At 45.9% G+C, this 17,342-nt stretch overlaps 1 protein-coding gene across 7 annotated transcripts in view; it reads left to right on the plus strand.

Annotated features, from left to right (window-relative positions):
* Positions 1-17,165, plus strand: part of LOC109251734 (probable 2-ketogluconate reductase) — a 24,504-nt gene extending 7,339 nt beyond the window's left edge. Inside the window, exons 2-9 of one of the 7 annotated variants that reach the window (XM_053902881.1) lie at positions 5,228-5,830; positions 6,220-6,294; positions 7,399-7,502; positions 8,312-8,696; positions 9,552-9,723; positions 11,146-11,324; positions 14,033-14,129; positions 16,811-17,165. In XM_053902881.1, coding sequence (XP_053758856.1) covers positions 8,315-8,696; positions 9,552-9,723; positions 11,146-11,324; positions 14,033-14,129; positions 16,811-16,985 — 1,005 coding nt within the window. In that variant the 5' untranslated portion in view covers positions 5,228-5,830; positions 6,220-6,294; positions 7,399-7,502; positions 8,312-8,314 and the 3' untranslated portion in view covers positions 16,986-17,165. The remainder of the gene's footprint in view (positions 1-5,227; positions 5,831-6,219; positions 6,295-7,398; positions 7,503-8,311; positions 8,697-9,551; positions 9,724-11,145; positions 11,325-14,032; positions 14,130-16,810) is intronic. The other 6 variants (XM_019423583.2, XM_053902879.1, XM_019423580.2 and 3 more) reach the window with 6 other exon arrangements.
* Positions 17,166-17,342: the final 177 nt, after the last annotated feature.

Raw genomic sequence — 17,342 nt, forward strand, 5'->3', positions numbered from 1 at the left:
ACACTGGCTTTCTCCAGATCTTGCAGAGGAAAGAATAATTTGCATATAGTTTGTCCATCGCTCCTTAGGATACATAAGAGGAAGTGCAAAAATGTTTTGGGGAACAGTGTGCCATCATTTCTTTGGAGGAAGCTGTGCACATGTGTATTTCCATGTGCATTCTCTTCCCTTTGGAAAAGAAAGGGGTATTCCACCCCACCTCAAGCCAAGAAAAGGAGCTCCAAAAGAATCCCTCACTTTAAAAAAATGTTTTAATGTTTATTTTTCTTGAGAGAGGGAAGGAGCAGGGGAGGGGCAGAGAGAGAGACACACAGCATCCAAAGCAGGCTCCAGGCTCTGAGCTGTCAGCACAGAGCCTTGACGTGGGGCTCAAACTCACGAATAGCAAGATTATGACCTGAGCCGAAGTCAGACGCTCAACCAACTGAGCCACCCAGGTGCCCCTCTAAAGCTTTTATTTACTTATTTTTGAGAGAAAGAGAGAATTGGGGAGGGACAGAGAGAGAGAGGGAGACAGAGGATCTGAAGCGGGCTCTGTGCTACAGCAGAGAGCCCAACGCAGGGCTCGAACTCAGGAACTGTGAGGTCATGACCCGACCTGAAGGCAGACGCTTAACCTACTGAGCCATGCAGGTGCCCCAAGACCTCCTCACTTTGGGTAGGAGATGGTCAGGAGGGAAAGAACCTGTCACCTAGTAGTGAAAGTTTGCTTAGCTGTAGAAATCTCTATGTCCAGACCTGCTGAAGGGACCCGAGTTGAACTCTTGAGAGAAACTCTCCAATTTATAGAGTATGTTCTCTATGAAAGTGGCCAATGCTCAACCTTATACTAAGAGAAATGCAATTATCCCATTGCAGGAAAATGGATAAACTGAGGTGTACTTATTGGCACATATAGCTGTAAAGAGGAATGAGTGTACCTCCACATGTAAACAGGCATGAATCTCACAGTAATAAACTTAGAAGAAGCAGATCACCAAAGACTACACAAGGTGTAATTCCGTGAACATAAAATGCAAAAATAAGCCAAACCAAACCACATGTTGTTTAGGCTAATTTTCCCTCTCTCTCTTACCTATCTGTAGGCACACTCGTTTTACTGCACTTCACAGATACTGCATTTTGTACACATGGAAGGTTTGTGGCAAGTCTGTCGGTGCCACTTTTCCGACAGCGTTTGCTCACTTCCGGTCTTTCACGTTTTGGTGATTCTCGCAAGAGGCCAGATTGTTTCATTATTGTATTTGTCGCGGTGATCTGTGATTAGTGATCTTTGATGTTACTTTTGTAATGTTTTGGAGCACCGTGATCTGTGCCCGAATTGAAACCAGTAACCAAAGGGAGACTGCGGATAATCCGCACAGCGGCAACTTTGCGCCCGGACCTTTTTGTGTGCCTTTACGTGTCTCCGACCCCTCCTTTGGGGAGACGGACGGGGAGGTTGTCCTCCACGTCTTTGTTTGGCTGCCCCTCCGGCAGACTCTTTCCCGGCTGCATACTTGGTGTCTCAGTGTCTGTGTCTGCTGTGTGCGGGGCAGACACGTGGGTTCCATTACAGTATAAGGTGGTGAACTTCGTTGGCGAAAGCGTGTACCCTGACTCTTCCGCCCTCTGGCCATTCCCCATTTCTGTCCCTCTCGACCGGCCTCCCTATTCCCCGAGACACCACAATATTGAGCTTAGGCCCGTTAATAACACTCTGGCCTCTCAGTGTTCAAGTGAAAGGAAGAGTTGCACGACTCTCACTTTAAATCAAAAGTTAGAGATGACTAAGGTTAGTGAGGAAGGCGTTTCGAAAGCTGAGACAGACCAAAAGTTAGGCGTCTTTGTGCCAAACAGTCCAGTTGGGAATGCAAAGGAAAGTTTTTGAAGGAAGTTAAAAAGTTCTGCTTCAGTGAACTCACAAATGTTGAGAAAGCAAAACAGCCTTATTGCCGATACAGAGAAAGCTTGGTCTGGATAGAAGTGAAACCAGCCATGACGTTCCCTTAAGCCAAAGCCTAATCCAGAGCAAGGTCCTAACTCTTGTCAGTTCTGTGGAGGCTGAGAGAGGTGAGGAAGCTGCGGAAGAAAAATTTGGAGCTAGCAGAGGCTGGCTCTGAGGCTTAAGGAAAGAAGTCATCTCGATAACATACAAGTATAAGGTGAAGCAGTGAGTGCTGATGTAGAAGCTGCAGAAAATTCTCCAGAAGATGTAGCGAAGATAATTTACAAAGGTGGCTACTAACCAACAGATTTTCAATGTAGATGAAGCAGTCGTCTGTTGGAAGAACATGCCATCTAGGACTTTAAGGTGGAGAGGAGAAGTCAATGCCTGGCTTCACACTTCAAAAGGCAGACTCGCTCTCTTGTTAGGGGCTAAAGTCCCCGGTGACTTTTAAGTTGAAGCCAGTGCTCATTGTCCTTTCTGAAAATCATTAAGTATTATGCTATATGTACTCTGCCTGCTCTAGAAATGCAACAACAAAGCCTGGATGACAGCACACCTGTTTACAACATGGTTCACTAAATAGTTTAAATCCACTGTTGAGACCTACCACTCAGAAAAAAAAGATTCCTTCTAAAACATTGCTGCTCATTGACAATGCACCTGGTCACTCAAGAGCCCTGATGGCTATGTGCGATGAGATTAGTGTTGTTTTCCTGACTGCGAACACAACATCCATTCTAGACCACGGATCAAGGATAATTTCAACTTTCAGATCTTTTTAAGAAATACATTTCGGGGCGCCTGGGTGGCTCAGTCAGTTGGGCGTCCGACTTCGGCTCAGGTCATGATCTCGCGGTCCGTGAGTTCGAGCCTCGCGTCGGGCTCTGTGCTGACAGCTCGGAGCCTGGAGCCTGTTTCGGATTCTGTGTCTCCCTCTCTCTCTGACCCTCCCCTGCTCATGCTCTGTCTCTCTCTGTCTCAAAAATAAATAAATGTTTAAAAAAAAAAAAAAAAGAAATACATTTTGTATGGCTATACCTGCCATAGATAGTGATTCTTCTGATGGATGTGGGCAAAGTAAATAGAAAACCTTCTGGGAAGGATTTAATATTCTATATGCCATTGAGAACATTTATGATTTGGGGCACCTGGGTGGCTTAGTCCATTGAACTTCCAACTCCGGCTTAGGTCATCATCTCACAGATGATGAGTTCAAGCCCCACATTGGTCTTGCTGCTGTCAGCAAAGAGCCCACCTCAAATCCTCTGTCTCCCTCTCTCTGCCCCTCCCCCTGCTTGCACTCTCTCAAAACTGAATAAAAAAATTTAAAAAAATTCGTGTCCCCCCCCCCCAAATAAAATACCTAGGAATAAACTTACCCTAAGAGGTGAAAGACCTGTACTCTGAAAACTATAGAACATTGATACAAGAAATTGAAGATGATGCATAAGAAATAGACATTTTGTGCTTGTGTATTGGAAAAACAAATATTGTTAAATGTCTACACTGCCTAAAGCAATCTACAAATCTAAATCAATCCCTACCAAAACACCAACAGCATGTTTCACAGAACTAGAGCAAACAATCCTAAAATTTGTATGGAACCACAAAAGACTCTGAATAGATAGCCAAAGCAATCTTGAAAAAGAAAAAGAAAACTGGAGGTATCAAAACTCCAGGCTTCAAGCTATATGACAAAGCTGTAGTAATCAAAACAGCATGTTACCAACACAAAAATAGACACACAGATCAATGGAACAGAATAGAAAGTCCAGAAGTAAGCCCACATTTATATGGTCAATTAATCTTCAACAAAGGAGTAAAGAATATGCAATGGGAAAAAAGACAGTCTCTTCTTTGGTGTTGGGAAATGGTGCTGGGAAAACTGGACCACTTTCTTACACCATACACGAATATAAGCTCATTATGGATTAAAGACCTAAATGTGAGACCTGAAACTATAAAAATCGTAGAAGAGAACACAGGCAGTAATTTCTCCGATATTGGTCATAGCAACATCTTTCTAGATACGTTTCCGGAGGCGAGGGAAACAAAAGCAAAAATAAACTGTTGGGATTACATCAAAACAAAAAGCTTCTGCACAACAAAGGAAACAACCAACAAAACTAAAAGACAACCTACTGAATGGGAGAAGATATTTGCAAACGACATATCCAATAAAGGGTTAGTATCCAGAATATATAAAGAACTCACACAAAACTCAACACCCAAAAAACAATCCAATTAAAAAATGAGAAGACATAAACAGACATTTCTCCAAAGAAGATATCCAGATGGCCAACACACACACGAAAAGAGGCTCAACATCACTCATTATTAGGGAAATGCAAATCAGAACCACAATGAGGTATCACCTCATACCTGTCAGAATGACTAGATCAAAAACAAGACTTAACAACAGGTATTGGTGAGGAGGTGGAGAAAAAGGAACCCTCGTGCACTGTTGGTGAGAATGCAAACTGGTGCAGCCACTATGGAAGACAGTATGGAGGTTCCTCAAAAAATTAATTACTGAAACCTTATGATTCAGGAATTGCTCTAGTGGGTATTTGCCCAAATACAAAAACACTAATTCAAAGGGATTTGTCCTATGTTTATTGCAACATTATGTACAATAGCCAAACTATGAAAGCAACCCAAGTGTCCAAGTGTCCATTGATAAGTGAATGGATAAAGAAGATATGATATATATATATCACATATTCATATATATACGAATATTTTTCAGCCATTAAGAAGAACAAAATGTTGCCATTTGCAACAACATGGATGGATCTAGAAAGTATAATGCTAAGTGAAATAAACAAGTCAGAGAAACACAAATACCATATAATAATTTCACTCAAATGTGGAACTTAAGAGACAAAACAAATGAACAAAGGGAAAACAAGACAAACCAAAATACTCCTTTTTAAAAAAAAGTTAAAAAAAGTTTGTCTGTTTAAGTAGTCTCTACACCCAACATGGAGCTCAAACTCAGAACCCCGATATCAAGAGTCACATGCTCTTTCAACTGAACCAGCCAGGTGCCCCAAACACTCTTAACTATAGAGAACATGCTGGTGGTGACCAGAGAGGAGTTGGATGGGGTGATGGGTGAAATAGGTGAAGGGGACAAAAACACTTGATGAGCACTGAGTACTGCATGGAGCCGTTGGATCACTATATTGTACACCTGCCTGAAACTGATAGACCACCGTATGTTAACTACACTGGAATTAGCACTTTTAAAAAATCCATAATTCATGAAAGAGGTCAAAATATCAACATTAACAGGGGTTTGGAAGCCGTTGACTCCAGCTCTCATGGATGACACTGAGAGGTCCAGGACTTCAGTGGAGGAAGTAACTGCAGATGTGGTGGAAATAGCATTAGAACGAGAAGTAGAGCCTGAAGACGGGACTGCTGCCATCTCATGGTAAAACTTGAACCAGTGGAGAGTTGCTTCTTACAGATGGGCAAAGACGTTGGTTTTTCAAGATGGAATCTACTGCTGGTGAAGGTGCTGTGAAAATTGTTGAAATGACAACAAAGGATTTAGAATATGATGACATACCTTTAGTTGATAGGGCAGTAGCAGGATTTGAGAGGATTAGCTCCAATTTTGAAAGAAGTTCTACTGTGGGTAAAATGCTATCAAATAGCATTGTAGGCTACAAAGAAATCGTTTGTGAAAGGAAGAGTCAGGTGGTGTGGCAAACTTCACTGCTGTCTCGTTTCAAGAAATTGTCGTGGTTGTGTCAGTCTTCAGCAACCACCACCCTGATCAGGCAGCAGCCGTCAACACTGAGGCAAGACCCTCCACCAGCAAAAAGGTGATGACTCACAGAAAGCTCAGTGATGGTTAACATTTTTTAGCAATAAGCTTTTCAAATTGAGGTATGAACTTTTTTTAGACATAATGCTCTTGCGTACTTAATAGGCTACAGTATAGTGTAAACATAATTTTTATATGCACTGGGAAATAAAAATCACTTGAGTTGCTGTATTGCGATATTCACTTTATTGGAACCAGACTTGCAATATCTCCAAGGTGTGCTTGGAGATCATTAAATTCCAAGTAGGGGATACCTCTTGAGCAGCAGGGAGTGGTAATGGTAGTGGTACATTTATTAAGCTTGGCGGCACTTAATGGGCTCATTTTATTACTATTTTTATAACTTACATGTGTTATAAATAATTAAATAACATATTTATAACTTAAATGTGTTATAAATTTAATTAAAAATTAAATCCAGTTTTATCAAATTCTTATTTTTTTAATACAGTAACTTCCAACTGAATACAGCAGGGATTCTGGCAATTTGGATTCTTGCTGGGCTGAATTTGATAGCGCACCCTGGGTAGGTTGGACAGTAATAAAACTTAAAATAATCTTTTGTGACTACTGGTAATACTCACTTTTTGCAAGTCAGTGATTAAGAGCTTTTTTATGCTCTTGAGGTAGAAGTAGTGAAACTTAGGGCATCTGTGTGGCTTAGTCAGTTAAGCATTTGACCTCAGTTCAGGTCATGATCTCATGGTTCGTGAGTTTGATCCCCGTGTCGGGCTCTGTGCTGACAGCTCAGAGCCTGGAGCCCGCTTCAAATTCTGTGTCTCCCTCTCTGCCCCTCCCACACACACGCTCTGTCTCTCTCTGCCTCTCAAAACTAAAGAAAACTAATAAAAATAAAATAAATTAGTCATCTTAATAAAAATAAATAAAACCTTTAGTCCATTTTGCAGACAATAACATATATCTTTTACTTTCACAGTAAAAAATGGCCAATTTTTTTAGTTATTGCTGCATACATAACAAATTTTCCTAAATTCCAGTGGCTATAAAAACAAACTCTATGACCTCCCAGGTTTTTGGGTCAGGAATCCAGGAGTAGCTTGCCCAGGTGGTTCTGCCCAGGATCTTATGAAACTTTAATTGAGGGTTGGCCAGGGCTGTGGTCACCTCAGGGCTCGCCAGGCTGGTGTCAGGCCTCTTCAGATCAGCTTCCAAGCTCATTCATGTGGGCCTCTGCACAGGGACGCCTCCGGCCTGGCCCTGGCTCCCCCCTGGAGAGGGAGGAAGAGAGCCCAAGCTGTGACCTCCTGTGGCTTCTGCCGTATTCTCTTCACTAGAAGCACCAGGGTTGGGGTCCCACAAAGGTGTGATTAACAGGAGGAGCACTTTGGAGGCCACCTGAGAGGCTGCCATCATAGCTGAAGGGCAGAAATAAAGACTCAGGCAGAATAGGGAGGAAAGTGGGTGTGATGGAGACATTGGTAACTTCAGAGGGGTGGGTCTATTGTCCTTCAGGTTTTTTAGGGACTTGTCCAGGAAATAAAATGAATCCCAGTGTTGATGTAATTTAGAAAATCTAGAGTAACTGCAATATAATGATTTATGAGAAATACATATTTCATCGTTCAGAGGACCAAACTACTTCTCAGATATATTTGGTCTTCATCCATAGTTCCTGGGAACACTTCAGAGCCAGAAAGGTGACAAGGATGTCTCAATGAAGGAGACTTCTGGACCCCACTCAAGGGCGGGGCTATTGCCAGGAAGACCAAGCAGGTGATCAGAGGGTTGGAACTTCCGGCACGCCCCCCTACCCCTGCGGAGAGGGGAGGGGAGGGGCTGGAGGCTGAATTGGCCAATGGGAACTTCCAGACCCACCCCTGACGCCTGCATAGAGGGGAGGGGCTGGAGGCTCAATCAACCAATGGAAACTTCCGGCCCCACCCCTGACCTCCTGGAGAGGGGAGGGGCTAGAGGCTGAATCGGCCAATGGCCAATGATTTAATTAATGGTGGGTATACAAAGAAGCCTCTATAAAAGCCTTTTCTGGAGACGGCCCACACTTCGGCACCCGAATTCTTCCGTGTGCCGGTGGGCCGGGCCCCAGGCTCCATGAGGACAGAAACTCGAGTTGGGCACCTCGCTCTGTGGATCTCTCCCATCTGCGTGTTGCTACACACTCTTTGTATCTTTAAGGAACCGGTAAGCCCAGGTCAGCCTTCCCCTGAGCTCTGTGAGACTCTCGACAAGTTAACAGAATCGAAGGATTCTGCAGAACCGGCTGCCGGTTGGTCAGAGGCACAGGTACCTGGTACCTGTGACTAGAGTCTGAAGGTGGGGGCTGGGAGGGGGCATCTTACAGGACAGAGTCCTTAACCCGTAGGATGTGATGGTGTCTCTGGTAGATAGTGTCAGAATTGAATTGAATTCTGGACACGCTGCTGGGATCCTGAGAACTGCTTGGAGTTGCGGGTGGGGGACTTGGAAATTGGGTGCTCAGAACCTTAAAAGAGCAACAGAGGAGCATATTGATTGTCTCTTAAAGACTGTCTTTGACAGCAGAAATTGTGCTTCTCTTCCTGCAGGCCATGGGGGATCAGGACTTACCTGGCGTTTTGGTGTCTGGATTGGAAGGACCTCATGGTATATGTGAGGATCACATTGGAGATCTGCAGAAACACTTTACTCTCGTTACTCTGCAAGAATTTTTGGAAAATAACACACGATTCGGTCCAAAGGTCCAAGCTGTATACATCTGGGGCGGAAAGCCAGCCGTTACCCGGGAGCTCCTGCAGAGTCTGCCCTCCTTGAAGATAATTGCCAGTGCAGGAGCAGGTCTAGATCACCTGGACCTGAAGCTCATTGCCAGCTGTGGTGTGAAGGTGGCCAACACACCACAGGCGGTTTCCAGTCCCACAGCAGACATGGGGATGGCCTTACTGCTGGCCGCAGCTCGCAGAGTCGTGGAAGGTACCCAGTCCTTGGAGATGCTGGTTTTCCAAAGAGAGCAGATGACAGATACTTAACGCGGATGATTACATAATGTTATCTTCAAACTACAGGTCTTTCCTGGGCCCTGATTTCTCCCGGGACTTTGTTGCACTTGAGAATTGGAGTCACTTTCAGTCTTTTGCAGCGTACTTAGTGCCTGAGCCCAGCTTCCCAGCACATATCGGCCATTTTCTCCCCCACCAGATTCCTCTCATTCACAGGCAGTAAACGTGTGTGTGGAGTAATTTCAACATCAAAATTACTATGGAAATGCCCTTGGGGTGATTCTTTGGTCAGTCAGCATGCTACTCTTGGTTAAAGACCCACGAGCGAGTAGGCAGAATCTGACCTCTCCACACAGGGGACATCTCTGGGAATATCCCCAGGAAAGGCAGGGCAGCAGTTCAACACCCCTCAGTCCCCCAATCCTCCTGATGGAGCTCTGAGCAAAGAGGAAGATGAAGCTTTGACGAAGAGGCTTGAGGAAAGAGGAGACAGGAATCAGGCTCTGGTTCCGATTCTGGTTGCAGGTTCACGCACATGCACACACACCAACATACCGACACCAGCAAGTTTTAACCAGAAATCCTGCCGCAATGTAAAAGAAGTTGGTATTTCAAAGCTTTGCGCCAGGACGCTCTGGTTTTGTTATGAGGAAACTGTCTTTGTCCCTTTCCTTCACCCCTTGCAGAAACCCTTGTCTTCTGTCAAGAGATGCATGAGTGCTGTGTCTGCCACAGGCATCCTCTAACTCACTACTCTGCCCCAGTAAGGTTGTGGATTTCTGTGTCTGGTGACATCCGCTCTGACCACTCTGTCCCTTGTATATTTTAGGTCATAGGTTGGCTATTGCACCGGATACAGAGAACTTTTCTACAAACTGGATGGGTCAAGAAGTTACAGGGGCCACTCTGGGAATCATCGGCATGGGCAGCATTGGCTATAAGATTGCTCAGAGGGCCAAAGCATTCGAAATGAAGATTCTGTATCACAATAGGAAACGCAGGTAAACATTCGGAAAATGGACTTGAAATTAACTGAGCAGAACGTATACCATCACTGCCTTAAAGTGGCTTGGATATAGGAGCCCTCTGTTTTTCATAAGACTCTCCTACTCTTTCTCTCCAAAAAATAGGACTGATTGTCAAGAAAGGGATTGTGATATTTTTATAATTACCTAGGAATGTGGCTGTGACTTTTTTATTGAAAAATTCCACCAAAAAAGAGATTTTAACTCACAGCTTTGTTTTTTGTTTTTTTAATTTCTAAAGTGTTTTTTTTCAAGGAAGCTTTCCATACCCACTGAGCAATTTGACTGGTTCCTTTATGTGCACTTCCTCCCTTAGCCTGACACCCGGTCTTACTGATTCTGTCTCCAAACAGCCTTCAGACCTGCCTGTTCTCTCTCACCTCATCGATGCCACTGGGCTCAGGCCCCGTCCTTTCTCACCTGAAATACATATTCTCCTAACAGTCTGCTCACATCTGCTCTTGAACCTCCCACTCTCCTTGCAAACCAGCCAGATGACGGCCATTGTTTACAACCTTTACTGGCTTCCCACTGCACATGGAACACATTTCCGGCTGGTGAGCAGTTTGTGGATGTATGGGGAGCTGAGAGATTGTGCATTAGAACTGTGCCCGCTTTTCAGTCACTGTTTGCACCATGGGCAGTGGAGGGACTTAGGTAGATGTGACGACATTCCTTGCGATGAACACGCAGGCACAGAGGCCAGGGTTCTCCCAGGACAAGGTGTGTGGTGTGGGCAACGTATTCATCTTTCCTTTGGGCTGTCCCCTGACCCAAACATGTGTTTTGTATTCCATATATGTCTTCCATATTTGCATAGCAGTGGAGGTTACCCGGCATGCTGTGGCCTCCGGGATCTTGGAATTTCTGTTGAATAATCGGTTGTTTGGGATGGCCAGAGCAGGAGTTAAACAAATCCTGCCTGCATCGGACCCTTGGGTCTTTGCTTTCCGTTTCATAGGCAACGTTCCAAGGCCCTCTCCTGTTTTGTTCGTTTTCTAGAGGCTGTGATGTGTTTGCTGCATTCAGCAATGCCGTGTGGTCACAGAAGTACACACTCCTGCTCTTACTTGGGAGTGGGACCCACTTCCTGCCAGTAATGTCCTGTCATTGCTGAGTGCATGTCCGATGCACAGTCAGGCTCACACCTGCCTCTGGGGGCTCAAATGAGAAGAAGCTCCTGGCCGCAAGGAGCTTCAACGTGGGGTGCAATTCTGCAGACCCAGAGGCCTCGCCTCAGAGGTCCCGCGGGGCCCCCAGTGTTTCCATGGTGGGGGAGGATCCTGGACCCAGCAGCCACAGGCCCGGTCTTTGGCTCCCCTCAGAAACTCCTTCCTGAGGTGCCGTCATGAATTCCTGACTGGAGAACATGGTGTCTCTTCCTTGTCCCCTTCATAGGAAATTAGAGGAGGAGGAGGCTGTTGGGGCCACTTACTGTGAGAGTCTGGATGACCTGCTTCGGCGATCGGACTTTGTGCTGTTGGCCGTGAGCCTGACACCCCAGACCCAGAGGCTGATCGGGAAGAGGGAGCTGAATCTGATGAAGCCCACCGCCATCCTCGTCAACGTCGGCAGAGGTACTTGCCTGCGCCACGGTCTGCGTGGAGGCCCGCGGGGCTGCAAAGTCTGCAAAGTCGGCCCAGCTCGACTTTCTCCTGGACAGCCGTGGGCCCAGAGAGTGTGTGCGCGCTGGCGGGTGATGAGCTCAAGGGAGTTTCTATTTAGAAATATTTCTGACTTTTGTTTTCACATCATTTCGAGCCTCAAATTAGTAACAAAAAGGAAGAGAATAGTACAATATGGGGTTTTCACGTCCCAATTAGGGCATCTACTTTGGGGCATCACAGTTTGGTCTCCTAGGTGTGATTAAGCAAAATTTATGGGGATACATTTTCTGAGCCTTCACTTTAAACAAATTTCTTTTAAGTGTGAGAACGAGGCGGGGAGGGGCAGAAAGAGGGAGAGAGAAAACCCCAAGCAGGCTTTGCACTGTCAGCGTGAAGCCCAGTGTGGCCCGAGCCAAAACCAATAGTCAGATGCTTAACCAACTGAGTCACCCAGGTACCCCTTCACTTTTGTTTTTAAGTTTATTTATTGAGAGAGAGAGAGAGAGAGAGAGAGCGAGAACACATAAGCAGTGGAGGGACAGGGAGAGAGAGAGAGGGAGAGAGAGAAACCCAAATGGCTCCACACTGTTAGCACAAGCACAGAGCCCAACTTGGAACTCAGGAACTGAGAAATCATGACCTGAGCTGAAATCAAGAGCTGGACGCTTAACCAACTGATTCACTCAGGCGCCCCTCTGATACTTTACTTTAAAAAATAAATAACAGTGTTAGTTTGGTTATTTGGCATTTATGTAGTGCTTTGTGTTTACAGACAACAGGGAGTTGGCCCTGTGCTGATACCAAATATTGTGGGCTGGTGTGACATTTATAAAGAGTAGAGGATCAGTGCTGACATCAGACATCCAGGCCACTCACCTTTGTGGGGTGGGGGGCCAGAGTACATATGACTAACAACAGCCACCCGTGTATCATCTGTAAAACAAGGAAAACAATGCTTGCCACATGAGATAGTGTAATTTGTAAGAAATACATACTTGGTCATTCAGTTGTGGTTTTCATCCATAATTCCTAGCTCTTTCCTCACCAAACTGACTAAGTGTTGAGAGTGATAAAGGTGTCTTTTGTTAATGGAGACGGCTGGACCCCACTCAAGGGCGGGGCTGTTGCCAGGACGACCAACCATGTGATCAGAAGGTTGGCCCTTCCAGCCCCACCCCCGACCTCAGTGGAGAGGGGAGGGGGTGGAGGCTGAATCAGCCAATGGAAACTTCCGGTCACACCCCCGACCTCTGTGGAGAGGGGAGGGGCTGGAGGCTGAATCAGCCAATGGGAACTTCCGGCCCCACCCCCGACCTCTGTGGAGAGGGGAGGGGCTGGAGGCTGAATCAGCCAATGGCCAAAGATCTAATCAACTGTGGCTATACAAAGAAGCCTCGATAAAAATGCCAAAGGACCGGGTTCAGAAGCTTCTGGAGATTGGGAAGAGTGCTGTGCGGGGAGGGATGGAAGCCCCACAGCCTTTCCCCAGACCTGTCCCTATGTTCTCTTCCTCTGGCGGTTGATTCTCAGCCTTTGTCACCTCCTTGAGCCACCAGGTGAGCGGCAGTGTTCCCCTGAGTTCTGTGAGCCGCGGCAGCAAATTGCCAGTTGGTCAGAAGCACGAGTAACAAACAGCCTGGGACTTCCGACCGGTGTCCGAAGTCGGGGTGGGGGCATCTTACAGGACTGAGCCCTTACTGCGCAGGATCTGATGCTGCCTCCGGGTGGACAGTGTCAGAATCCGCAGGCACCCTGCAGGTGTTCCGAGAACTGCCTGGGCTTGTGTGTGTGGGACCCTCCCTACCCCAACTTTGGAACCGGGTCCAAGAACTCTAAAACAATTGTTGAAAGACCAAAAACCCTCATGGGACCGAGATAATATGCTTCAGAGTATTCTGAAAATTCGAACCGTCTAGGTGAGCAGGAAGGACCAGTGCGTATTAGGTACCCTCAGGAATGTCAGAGGCTGGCGAGCACACTAAAGATTCTGGAGAAGCAAACGCCCCAGGAAAGCCTCTGGGACTGGGCTTCTCCCCCAGCAGCACCAGCATACCAGGGCTGTGTCCCGACCAGCGGGCCGGCCGCTCCCAGCCCGTCAGCAGAAAGGAGGCACCTTCAGTCTTTGGGCCCTTTGCAGGGCTCTGCTGGAAGGAAAGGGCTTTCTTCTCAGCTTCTACTCAAACATGCCCTGCTTTTCTGTATTTGAAATGACAGTTACAGTTACTAAGCTTGTGGCTTAGTTTTTTCGTGTGCATATACAGCTATCTGGGGGCTGTGTCCTCAGCCTGAACTCCTAGGTGGTGCTGGGAGGTGGTGTAATAAAATGAGACGGGCCCCGGCTTGAGGTCAAACAAACCTGGGCTCAGATCTGAGTCTATATGTTAGAAGCTGTGTGACTTTGGGTGTTTGTAACCTAAGGGCCTCAGTTTCCTCAAGTATAAAATGAATATTGACTTTGCCAGGTTAGTGGAGGATTCGGTGAAGGCCTGAGTGCGCTGCCTAGTATGTGGTGGGCTCACAATGTCTGATGATGAACTGGCAGAATGACACTCACGTGCTCTTTGTCAGACCTTTGACAAGATCAGGATGTGTTTGGAATAGCGGCTAATGTGACCAAAGCATCTATCCCATGTACTCTTAATGGTAGCGACTGCAGAGGAACTGTCTTGTTGACGCAGGTCTGTTAGTCGACCAGGACGCCCTGGTGCAGGCTCTTCAGACTGGGGTTATTAAAGGAGCAGCACTGGACGTGACGCACCCGGAGCCCCTGCCCAGGTAAGAAAGCTGGACAGAATCTACATCCTCTGGTCCACGTAGCGCTGTCCTCAGTGGTCATTCCTCCTGGTCCACGCAGGGCAGTCCCCAATGGTCATTCCTCCTGGTCCACGTAGGGTGTCCTCAAATAGTCACTGCTTTGGGCTTTTTCAGATGTGTTGTCACAGACCTGTAGTCGAGTCTTGGCCATGCAGGGGCCTGAGAAGGCCTCTGGTGGCCTGTCCAGTCCTGCAGATCATCAGATGTCTGTTTCAACACCTCCATGGACAGGGAGCTCCAGGCCCGCAGGCAGCAGTCCCTACGGACGGAGACTGTACAGAATATTCTTGCTTAGATCAAACCAAAATAGTCCTTCCCTTACCCACTGATTCCAGTTTGCCCCTGATCATTCTCCTCTTACAAACCTTATGTGTTTTAAGACAACCACTGTGTTTCATCTTACTTTAAAAACAATTTTTTTTAACGTTTCTTTATTTTTGAGAGAGAGAAACAGACTGTGAGCAGGGAAGGGGCAGAGAGAGAGGGAGACCCAAAATATGCAGCAGACTCCAGGCTGTCAGCACAGAGCCCAGCACAGGGCTCATACCCATGAATCGTGAGATCATGAGCTGAGCTGAAGTCAGATGGCTAACTGACTGAGCCACCCTGGCGCCCGTTTCTTCTTACTTTTATGTAAGTAAGACTTACTTAAGTAAGTAAGTAATGACCAGACACCTGGTCATTATTGTTGCCTTCTGGCACTGCTGTTTTAAAGGGCCTTTGAAAATGTGCTCTCAGGAACGGAGCATAGTGTCCACATTGTGGCCTGACCACGCAGAAACCTTGCTCAGAAGTTGTATCAGCAGCCTCATTGCACCCTTAGTTCATTATGTTTTTAGTCAGCAAGAACTTAAATTATTCTTGCAATTGTTCTTTAAGTACATGTGTGGAGCTTTACACTTCTGTGCATTTAATGCCATTTGCTTGTGTGTTTTGACCCATTGATCCAGCCCATTAGGACTACAGTCTTGATTCTGTCATTCGTTAAGCTAGCGATTCCCAGGTTTGATTCCTCCAGCTTTGATTTGTCTGGTAAACAAATTACTGTCTGAATGTTTGCCATTACAACCAAATTTAGTATCTAGGTTTATCAAGATTGACCGTAGAACTTACATTTCTGAGAAAAACAATAGTTTATCTAGAACAGCCTTTCTCAAAACATGGTCTGGAGACCCTTTCAAGGGGTCAAAATTATTATTATGTGAAGTCAAAATTATTTTCACAATATTGTAAGATGTTATTTACCTTTTCACTCATGTTTCGGTACATCGTACAGTGGAGTTTTCCAGAGACTAATGACATGTGATTATCACTCTGACAACTAATGAAATGTGTGCTTCAAGGTTATTGTATTAAAATTTTTTTAGTTTTAATCTCTAACATAGTGAATGTTGATAGATACAACCCACATAAACAAATGTTCTTTGTGGTTCTCAATTTTAAGAGTGTAAAGAGGTCCTAAGACCAAATGTTTGGGAACCACTAACGTAGAATAGAAAATTTTTTCAATGTAAATTAAGAAACTTGAGCATTTTAGACAGTTGTCAACTTAGAAACCTAGAAGTCTAATGCTCACCTGTTGGCTAGTCTGCCAAGATGAGATTTTATTAGCTTCATTCACTAGTTTTCAGTTTTATTATATAACAAACCAGTGACAGTTACAGAGGTATTTGCTACGCCTTCTCAACAGAGTTGGCTCTTGCCTAGACACCTCATATTATGGACAGGTGTTGCTACAATTGGCCATGATTCAGTTATTTCTGAGTTCCAAGTCAGTGGAGAGACAAAACCAGTCACCCTGTCTCAATTCACTGTCATACTGAGACTGGTTTCCAATATGTGCTGTTATAGTAGGGCCCACCTCCTTCCTATTAGGAGGACAGAAGTGGTTTTTTTTTTCAGAAGAGCTCCTCTCCTTGCTGGGTTATAGGCTGTATCTTAATTTCAATCAATTCCGGGGGCAAGGACAGAGTGTTGGTATAAATTACAAGTGTCCCAAAGAACTTCCACAGGTTTGGGGGTAAGTCCCAGAGGTGTGCTCCTTGAGCCTCAGGTAGGATTAAAGGTTACTGTTGCCTGTCTGCTTTGGCCTTTGTATTAAAAGTCAAGAGGTCCTGTTTGGGCAGGTGACTGCCTTTTCATCATGCTGGTTTCTAGCGTTTTCCACCGTTTCAGTCTGCTGGATCACTTCACTAACACTTATTTTCCCAGGCTGACTCCCATCCTCTCCCTTCTTCCTGGGAGAGAACTCCCTCTCATCTAATTCTAGGTCATAGATATTTTCCCTCTGAATGCCACCATTCACTAAAGGCACATTCAGCTTATCGCATGATGCCTAGACTAGCACCCACATCCCCAGGAGCCTTTTCATTTTTGTGGACCAGTGTTGTCTAAACCACCACGTATGTTGTGCTATTGTGTGCTAATGGCCGGGGTGCCATTAGGATACATGTTTTGCACCCAAAAAATGCTGGGCCCCCCATAGTGGGGTTAGATGAGTGGTGGTCATACCTAGGTATAATTTAGAATATGCCATAAGGCCACTCATAGTCTTCCCCTTCTCAGCGTGGGGCTAGAAACCCAGAGTATGGAATTAGAGCAGACAATGTGGAATAGTTTTCATCAATTAATCTGCATTTCAGAGATCATCCTTTATTGAAGTTGGAGAACGTCACTTTGACACCTCACGCTGGGAGTGCTACTCATCAAGCCAGGCGACAGATGATGGAAAATTTGGTTGCAAGCATCCTGGCTTCTCTCCATGGCCTTCCCATTCCTAATGAAGTGCGACTTAATTGGGACAATTCCGTGGCATGACACGTGGCAGATTAAATGAAAAAAAAAAAAATCTTGTTTTGTGTATCTACATTAAAGTCCATCATGCAGATTAATACTCTTTTGGGCGAAAAGCCTTAAGAACAGCGGTAACATTTGTTGAGAACTTGGCAGGCGCTTCTCTTCCATTCCCGCCGCAGCCTCCAGGCCATCCTGAGCGAAGTCCCCTCCCCCCCCCCCCCCCCCCCCCCCCCGTTTTCATAATGAAGCACAGAGAATTCTCTGTCTGAGGTCCCGGCAGCCTGCAAATACTCGGTCTTGGATGAAAACCCTGGGCCCGGTCTGCGCGTTTCCCAGTGGGCCACGCTGCCTTCCGTCCCGTTAAACTCTCGTAGCTCC

The sequence above is a fragment of the Panthera pardus genome, unplaced genomic scaffold, assembly GCF_024362965.1.
Source record: "Panthera pardus isolate Hobbes unplaced genomic scaffold, ASM2436296v1 HiC_scaffold_15, whole genome shotgun sequence".
NCBI classification, from domain to species: domain Eukaryota; kingdom Metazoa; phylum Chordata; class Mammalia; order Carnivora; family Felidae; genus Panthera; species Panthera pardus.